The 10,000-nt window shown below is 43.5% G+C and overlaps 1 protein-coding gene across 10 annotated transcripts in view; it reads left to right on the forward strand.

Annotated features, from left to right (window-relative positions):
• LOC310798074 (calcium-dependent secretion activator 1) overlaps positions 1-10,000 on the forward strand; it is a gene marked incomplete at both ends in the record, with an annotated part of 159,682 nt that overhangs the window by 66,792 nt on the left and 82,890 nt on the right. For 9 of the 10 annotated variants that reach the window (XM_083660564.1, XM_083660559.1, XM_083660561.1 and 6 more), the window contains 2 exons: positions 7,254-7,390; positions 7,769-7,956. In XM_083660564.1, coding sequence (XP_083516690.1) covers positions 7,254-7,390; positions 7,769-7,956 — 325 coding nt within the window. The remainder of the gene's footprint in view (positions 1-7,253; positions 7,391-7,768; positions 7,957-10,000) is intronic. The other variant, XM_083660560.1, reaches the window with a different exon arrangement.

The following is a 10,000-nucleotide window of genomic DNA, read 5'->3' on the forward strand; positions in this document are numbered from 1 at the left end:
AGTTTAAAACAGTTCATTTTAAAGCTCAGAGGCCATTTACACCTGGCACTAACATGCGTTTTCTGTGATCTGATTGCAATCTGATCACAGAAAACACATGTTAGTGCCAGGTGTAAATGGTCTCTTAGGCCATGTTCACATTACAGGCAAATCTGATTTGCTGATAAAGTCATTCATCATCATTATCTTGATTGGTTTCCCAAATCTGATTTGGGAGTGTGTCCGCACTGCCACAAATCTGATTTTCAAGTCGGATCTGTGTGTCCAGGCGTCCATATGTGGTTTGGGACAAGTGACACAAATCAGACTTGGAGCGTCCAGACTCATAAAACCAAGCTGGATAAAGTCATTAATAGGTCACTAAAGTTCACAAATCAGATTTGGCCTCCTAGTCTGAACATTAGTGACCTTAGTCTCTTGTGATGGGTCTACAGCCCTTGGCTTGAGTTTAAGACTGACTAGTTCTGATACCTGTTGGCTTGAGTTTAGGACTGACTAGTTCTGATACCTGTTGGCTTGAGTTTAGGACTGACTAGTTCTGATACCTGTTGGCTTGAGTTTAGGACTGACTAGTTCTGATACCTGTTGACTTGAGTTTAGGACTGACTAGTTCTGATACCTGTTGGCTTGAGTTTAGGACTGACTAGTTCTGATACCTGTTGGCTTGAGTTTAGGACTGACTAGTTCTGATACCTGTTGGCTTGAGTTTAGGACTGACTAGTTCTGATACCTGTTGGCTTGAGTTTAGGACTGACTAGTTCTGATACCTGTTGACTTGAGTTTAGGACTGACTAGTTCTGATACCTGTTGGCTTGAGTTTAGGACTGACTAGTTCTGATACCTGTTGACTTGAGTTTAGGACTGACTAGTTCTGATACCTGTTGGCTTGAGTTTAGGACTGACTAGTTCTGATACCTGTTGGCTTGAGTTTAGGACTGACTAGTTCTGATACCTGTTGGCTTGAGTTTAGGACTGACTAGTTCTGATACCTGTTGGCTTGAGTTTAGGACTGACTAGTTCTGATACCTGTTGGAACGCACAATCACTAATTGGCCATTTTAGTCATGGCTCACTCACAGAGTTGGCATGCAGCCTCTCCTCTCTCTCTCCAGGTGAGCTCCACCAGCAGCTAATGAATGGAGCTCTTTCAGCACCTGGAACACAGGTGCTGAACCTGTGTTCACTCATTTTGTCCACTAATTAGCCATTTTCTGCCCATTTCTCTGCCCTAAGTACCTCATTCAAAAATGTGGCCCCGTCTGCTCGGGACCTCTGCCTGTGCCCGTGCCTAATATAAATGCTGTCAGGCCGACGGTGGCCAAGAAAATGGAAACAGGGACACATACAGTACAGTGTATGTATGTATGTATGTATGTATGTATGTATGTATGTATGTATGTATGTATGTATGTATGTATGTATGTATGTACTGTACAGCAGTGGTTCCCAGCCTTTTCCCACTCCAGGCCCTCTTGAAAGTTTCCGCGGGCCACATCACATCTGCCCATAAAGAGTACGCAGGTCAATGTGTTCTCACAGCACTTTTTATTTTCAGCACCACACAGAAACCAGAAACTAAGTGGGGGGATTTCTGTAATAGGCTAATTAACAAATGATTTATTACAAATTAAATAACAGTATCATTCAACAATCGAAAAAAGCGTTCTAATACATAATAATAATAATAATTTAATAAAAATCACGAAAATTGTAAATTGTTGCAAATGATTTGGCGGCCCGCTTGCAAGACCTTCGTGGCCCACCAGTGGACCCCCGGCCCACAGGATGGGAATGGCTGCTGTACAGTACATACATACATACATACATACATACAGTACAGATAGATATACATACATACATACATACATACATACATACATACATACATACATACATACAGTACAGATAGATATACATACATACATACATACATACATACATACATACATACAGTACAGATAGATATACATACATACATACATACATACATACATACATACATACAGTACAGATAGATATACATACATACATACATACATACATACATGCAGTACATACAGTACAGAGATACATACATAATGTAGGCTTGCACATTCATGTGTAAGGTGTCTGTCATCACATTCGGTAGTATTAAGCAAGCAATTGACAAATTCAAAACATTTTCGTTCTTCTTCTAAGACGAGCTATTTTACCACTTCTCTGTTTCTCACATGATTTATTTCTTTGGTCAAAGCCTCTTCTTGCTTTGTGTCTCTTACTGTGTTTCCTATAAGAGCTTTCACACATCACATTTCAGGATCTTCTTCTTCTTCTCTCCTGGTCACGTCCGTGCTTTACGTCTGTCTGTCGCTGTGTCCTGTTCTCCACCTCCTCCACTGTGCTGCTTGTGCTGTAGACCCGCTGTCTGTAGACCTGCTGTCTGTAGACCTGCTGTCTGTAGACCTGCTGTCTGTACACCTGCTGTAGAGTTAACGTGTTTGGTGGCTCTGCTCTGTGTCTTTATGTCTCTCTGTTTGTGCCTTCTTTCTCTCTTCTTCTTCTTCTGCTTCCTTCTCCTTCTTCTTCTTCTTCTTCTTCTTCTAACCTCCGACCCTGCTATCTTCTAGCTGGACTGAAGGGTAAGTGCTCTCCTCCCCTTTCTTCCCCTTTCTCCTCCTTTTTTTGGCCATCGCTCTTCCTCTTTTTAAAATCTCTCTGTCTGCCTAGTTTCTTTTTGCTTTTTTCCATTAGGACCATGTCCATGTCTTTATGATTTAGGATGCATGCGATTGTGTTTCTGTCTGCATATTTGCATCTATATCCAGCAGGGATTGGGTAGGTTCACATATATGGATCGGCCCTCTTTTAAAGGAGGACTTTGCCCATTTTCAACCAGCTTTGTATCGTTACAATGTGGATAACGTCTAACTTCCCTCCATCTACAGCGGCCTGCTCCCCTCCACCTACAGTAGTCACAGTTCATTCACAGGCACTTCCGTCGCCAAATGACGTATTTTACGTCACAGAGATGAACAGATGTTCTGCTTGAGGGCTGTTGTTTGAACGACAGATTTTTTTTGTACGCGCGCATCCACGGTGAATAGACCCTTTTCACGGGGGCCATTTTGAGTCGAAAAGGCAGGATAAACACAGGTGCGAGCAAAACACTAATGAGGGTTTCCATCTTCCATGATTGGAAGTTGGAAACCCTCATTAGTGTTTTGCTCGCACCTGTGTTTATCCTGCCTTTTCGACACAAAATGGCCCCCGTCTATCGCATGGAGAGCCTTAACGAGCGCTGATGAGCCATACCAACTTGGGGGGGGCGGAGTTTTTGCATACAGACGAACGGGTTCTCTTGGTGCAGGAAACATGGAGGGAAGGTCAACATTGTCACCCTGCATATATTACCGACATCGTAACGATACAAAGCTGTTTGAAAAGCAGCAAAGTCTTCTTTTAAAGTTGTTTTATTTGCGTTTAATGTTGGAAAGGCAGGTTTTTAAATTAACTGCCGTTTTGTTTCAGATTTACGTTGAGATTGTACATATCTGTGGATTGCAGAAATATACAATGCGGATATTTCATTCAGGCGATTGAGTTGGGATAAGTAGGATGATGGACACAGTAGCATTCTGTCTTGCGTATGCAGTTTGCTATCTGTCTCGTGAGTCGGATCATTTATTTATTTTATTAGTTTATTTGGCAGGGACATAATATACAAAAAACATTAAACCCCATAGGGGAAGAGATGCTTTGCAACAGATTTAGCCATCGGCTACTTTCCATCTGGAGTCCCTGCCACCGATTCAGCAGAACTTATCTGTAGCTTATGAAATGCACCTCAAAGAAATGACTTTGTACAAATGTTTCCTACAGACAGTGTGTCACCTGCAGTGTGTCACCTGCACGTCTGTAAGTGAATCTATCCAGTGAGCTGTTTTTGACAACCGCTGGCGTCCCGCAGTGTCCCAGCAGCTGCTAATTACCAGGTTCAAAGTGGCAGCCTATGAATAATACAGTGTGGTCGCCGCACAATTATTTTGGGAGGCAATCAGTCAAAATGTTACCAAATAACTACTTGGCAGTTCACACCTGGATCACTGCAACATGACAAACAAGCCCCTGTCCTCCCTGTCCCCCGTCAGAATAGAGCAAATTAAAATGAAATGGAGATCGTTTCTCCGCTGCCTATGACATCTCTCATCATCACAGTTTACCTGCATGGTTTTTTCTTCTCCTTTTAGATTACCTTGGCATTGGCATCCGTACGAGACTGATTTGATTTCCTGCTGTCCTCACGTCTCTTTTTTATGAGAAAATTATGTTGGCAAATATGCACCTCGAGTGATGTGAACGCTACTCGAGTGATGTGAACGCTAATGACAAAGGATGCCATGTCATGGCACTTCCTGGCCTCCCCATGTTTCTCATGTTGTGTAGAAAAGCTGGAATTAATACTAATTTCTAACACTAAACGATGGTAACACCTACCCCTGCCAGCACCTCTCTTTCCCGCTCTTTCTCCGCGTGCCTCTCTAGAATTTTAAGCAGGCTGATTTTGTCATGATTATGAAATTATTACTGTCATATCACTTTAGTACAGCGGAATATATATATATATATATATAAATATATATATATATATATATATATATATATATATATATATATATATATATATTACACACACATGTGTGTGTGTGTGTGTGTGTGTGTGTGTGTGTGTGTGTGTGTGTGTGTGTGATTGTGAGTGCATGTGTGCATTTTGTAGCTCTATCTAAAGTGGATGAAAATCCTCCAAAGTGGGGTCCTCACTTCCCTAAAGGGGTTAGTAGGGGGGGCCAAGCTACCCAACCCCAAAGAATGGGGTCCCCCCCCCCCCCCCCCAGTGCTGTAGTGGTAAAAAAAAAAACGTGGGTAAACTATACTTTTGAGGCAGCTTTCTCACGCGGCACCGGCAGTGTTATAACGGCGGATAAACTATAAGCTTCCGTGACCGATTAAGTCAGGGTCATGTAGTAATGAGGGTTAAGTCAGGGTCATGTAGTAATGAGGGTTAAGTCAGGGTCATGTAGTAATGAGGGTTAAGTCAGGGTCAGGGGTTAAGTCAGGGTCATGTAGTAATGAGGGTTAAGTCAGGGTCAGGGGTTAAGTCAGGGTCATGTAGTAATGAGGGTTAAGTCAGGGTCATGTAGTAATGAGGGTTAAGTCAGGGTCAGGGGTTAAGTCAGGGTCATGTAGTAATGAGGGTTAAGTCAGGGTCATGTAGTAATGAGGGTTAAGTCAGGGTCAGGGGTTAAGTCAGGGTCATGTAGTAATGAGGGTTAAGTCAGGGTCATGTAGTAATGAGGGTTAAGTCAGGGTCAGGGGTTAAGTCAGGGTCATGTAGTAATGAGGGTTAAGTCACGGTCAGGGGTTAAGTCAGGGTCATGTAGTAATGAGGGTTAAGTCAGGGTCAGGGGTTAAGTCAGGGTCAGGGGTTAGGAAAATAATCTAGGCATTGGAGGTCCTCACAAGTAGAGTAATACATGTGGTGTGGTGTTTTAGTTTTGGATGGTCAGTCCATCCCCCAAAAGAATCACAGTGGGGGAGGGAGGGAGGGGGAGCTAGCCATGTGCTAAATAGCCTCAAATGCCGTGTGACCACCGGCACCGCCGCTGCCCCCCGGTTCCTCTCGTCTTCCCGCTCAGCGGCTCGGCTGGATCTATAAATGAGTAGCAGCAGTCAATCCCAGACGGACCGGGGTGACTAGTGTCACTGCATGTTACTGTCCAGCCTCCACTCCCACTCACTCACACCAAACAGAGCTGACAGAGGCCACCAGCTCCAGACCAAAGGGCCACCGCACTGTCACCTTTTTACATGTTATTTTGGGGGGGGAAGGGGGGCACCATCGGCGTCCGACATCCTGCTCCTCGTTCCTTTGTTGATTGACAGCTGGCATGTCTTCGTTCGGCGGGGAAGAGCAACACTGGCTGACAAATCTCATGATTGCCGCGTAGCTCGGTGTAACCTTCATTCACATTTGTCGCAGGTTTGTTCTGTCGTAAACACAATGGGAAGCGATTGTGGTTACACTTCCTGTGGCAGAGCTTATCCCCGCAGTCTGCTTCCAGTGAGTCACTAGCTTTGACCAGAGACGATCTCTGGTTTGAGCAGGTCAAACAGCTGGTCAAACAGCTGGTCAAACAGCTGGTCAAACAGCTGGTCAAACAGCTGGTCAAACAGCTGGTCAAACAGCTGGTCAAACAGGAAGTCGTCTTACAGGTTTCACACCATCATGATGTTATATAAACTAAAGGTGTAGAATGGCATTTTTTTTGCTTCTCAGTGGCTTTCAAAACTTATTTTCTGGCCGGTAGTTTGTTTTTGAACAAACCTCCCGAACTATTTTCAACTGTTTCAACACACTCCAAAAGTCTTGTTAATAAGTTGCCTTATCAAGAGGAGAAATAGATCGATTTGATCTGTGTATTATCCCTGAAGTCTGCTATGGGCCCCTGTAGGAAAGACTCTGCATGAACAGAATGTAGCACTAATCATAATAGCACTAACCTTTAACCTTTAACCTTGAACCTGTAGAGCAGTAGTCACCTCCTGTCTAACTCACACTGCACCCAGCTTTGCTTTCACCCTGGCCAGAGGGATCCTATTCAGTCAAAACTGGAAACTTTAGTAAAAAAAAAAATCTCTTTTGTGATCAAAATAAATAAATAAGTTGAATAATTACAGTACCTAAAGCTACTCATGTAATAACTATACATATGTAATGAAACATGTAAAAAAAAAACAGTAATAAAGTGTGCTGGACATGTAATATAATACTGGCAGACAACATCATAAGTAATGTAATGTAATGTAATGTTGGGTTATATACATATACATACAGTATATACATATTATTATGTGTGTGTGTGTGTGTGTGTGCGTGCGTGCGTGCGTGCGTGCGTGCGTGTGTGTATATATATATATACTGTATATACACACACACACATATATATATATATCACACACACACACACACATCTTTAATTATCATATGCACAGTTATTACATCGTGAATTGGTATGGTCCCATTCAGTTTGCGACACTAGTTATGCTAAATTAATTCCTGCAGATGAGAAGGAGTTTTGATTGAATAGTTATACCTGCCAGGGTGAAGAATATTCTTTTCCCTCTTCCACCCCTGACTCTGTTTCTCTCTCTCTCTCTCTCTCTCTCTCTCTCTCTCTCTGTCTGTCTGTTGGATGGGTCTATGTCTCTCTATCCAGATGCTGACCGAGCCCAGAAGCATGGCATGGATGAGTTCATTTCAGCCAACCCCTGTAACTTTGACCACGGCTCGCTGTTTGAGCTGGTCCAGCGCCTGACTTTGGACCACAGGCTCAACGACTCCTACTCCTGTCTGGTAAGGAGGAGGGGCCTAAACAAGCAATACTCCTGTCTGCTAAGGAGGAGGGGCCTAAACAAGCAATACTCCTGTCTGGTAAGGAGGAGGGGCCTAAACAAGCAATAATGCCCACATGACCCTGATGAAGGTCCCATGTATACCAACCATCTCCAAGCAGCAGCTTTAAAAGCAGGCTAGTGTTCGACCAGGCTTTAGTCATTTGATACAGTTCAGTGGGAAGCTATGCTGTAATCCTTGTCAAAATAACTGTCGATACACATGTACATATGAATTTATACATATATTACACAGTGTGTGTGTGTGTGTGTGTGTGTGTGTGTGTGTGTGTGTGTGTGTGTGTGTGTGTGTGTGTGTGTGTGTGTGTGTGTCCCACAGGGTTGGTTCAGTCCCGGTCAAGTGTTTGTCATGGACGAGTATTGCGCACGCAACGGTGTTCGCGGCTGCCATCGCCATCTGTGCTACCTCAGCGTCCTGCTGGAGAGGGCGGAGAACGGCGCCATGATCGACCCCACCCTGCTGCACTACAGCTTCGCCTTCTGTGCCTCCCACGTACACGGAAACAGGTACAGGACGACACGCGCGAATCCAACCCCCGACTAGCCTTGGGTCCCTTCTCTTACCACCCGCAGGTACAAAATGTTTGACAGCTTTGGTTCCTGTGTGGAAAACAAGTTTCACTAGAAACTGGAAAATGTCCGATTTTTTTTTTAATAGAGTAATAAAGCGCCACCCCAAACCGGGTAAAGCCTGACATCTAGTGTTGAAAAGCGTACTGAAATCTCCATCTGCTATAGGCTGGTCATTGGTGCCAGGTGATGTCACCACATGTTGTACTCTATAGAAGGTGACATCACTTCCTGTTCATGTGAACATTCATACATTTTCACACTTGAGCTACTAACAGTACATAAGGTAATAGGTTCATAATTACACGGTTGAAATCCACGGTTGTCTTCATTGACCTTTTTCTAAAAGTGACTGTCTGTCTGTGCAGACCGGGGAGCTGGGTTCGGGCCACACCCCCTTTTCCCTGTCGCCTCGAGCCACTCTTGCCAAAATCTCGGTGCACTTCCCCAAATCGCGGTGAACTCCCCCAAATCGCGGTGAACTCCCCCAAATCTCGGTGCACTTCCCCACATCACGGTGAACTCCCCCAAATCTCGCCATACACGCACAAAGTCACTTATAGAAGTGGCTGCACTGCTTAAATAAATGAAAGGCAATAGACCCTTTTCACGGGGGCCATTTTGTGTCGAAAAGGCAGAATAAACACAGGTGTGAGCAAAACACTAATGAGGGTTTCCACATTCCAATCATGGAAGTTTGAAACCCTCATTAGTGTTTTGCTTGCACCTGTGTTAACCCTGCCTTTTCGACACAAAATGGCCCCTGTGAGAAGGGTCTATATAAGCTGCCACAGCACACATGTTGCACAGAAATCCTGTCATCATTTGTTCCATCCTCGTTCCATCTGTGCTTATTCTGTCTTTCCTCCACTGATCTCAATTGCTTTTTCTGTTAGTCTTGAACATGAGTTTGTTTTTGAAATTTTACTTTGTCATGTTTTCTTTTGGTGTCCTTTTCTTTTCTTCTATTGGTTTTTACTTGGAATGTTGTTTGCATGCTCACTCTTCCTCTTTCTTTTTTCCCCTCTTTTCACCTCTTCACCTTGTTTACTCTCACAAAATGTCCTTTTCCTGGACCCCAAACCCCCAAAATGTCCTTTTCCTGGACCCCAAAACCCCAAAATGTCCTTTTCCTGGACCCCAAAACCCCCAAACACCTCCACACATCTCAAACCAGCCAGCGTGTGTCCGAGTTGCTAAACTGGCCGGTATCTGAGGCCCAGCTGGAAAGCGCTCTGTACCCCTGTGCCCCAGAGCCTTCTACCCCCACTGCTAAGAAGGAACTCAAAATCATTGAGTTCATGAAGAAAAAGGACTTCTGGTCGCCAAATTCTTCTGGAGCCAGAAGGTAAGTAAGTCATTGCATATTCTATGGCTGGGACAGGCAATCATGTGCAATGGACAGCCAAGAGTATGCAGGGGTAGAGTTGGGACCTGCTCAGTATGGGTTCACTTCCAACCAAAATGTTACCCGAAATTGTTTGGGCCTTCAAAGAAATATATCCTCATCCCTTTTCCAATTTGCTGTAAGCAACACCATCAAAAAAGTTGCCTGATGACATCAGGGGCAATAATATATATAATATAAATGTATATATAAATATATATAATGAAGACACTCATATAAAATATACATAAATTAAAAAAACTCAATGATTACTATTTTATTAATTTGCTCATACAGTTTAAATCCACTATAATATAGTGGATTGTACATATTATGTACAGCATTACAGATCAGTCAGCCCTTGTAGTCTACTGTACTTGAGACAAAACATATTAGCTTTGTAGCTACAGAAAACAATAGCAATAGAGGAATGCTATAGAGTACCACAGGGATGATGTGTTTTTGTAGGCATAACCAGAAATCACCGCCATTTTGGTTCATCAGGGGAAACGTCTATGGGGTTTTAGAATGGGGATTTCACTTAAATGCATCAAATAAGGTCTGTGGTTAACAAAAATGTATGAAACTGCGGCC

Source organism: Poromitra crassiceps, assembly GCF_964638095.1.
Source record: "Poromitra crassiceps genome assembly, chromosome: 25".
Classification (NCBI taxonomy): Eukaryota; Metazoa; Chordata; class Actinopteri; order Beryciformes; family Melamphaidae; genus Poromitra; species Poromitra crassiceps.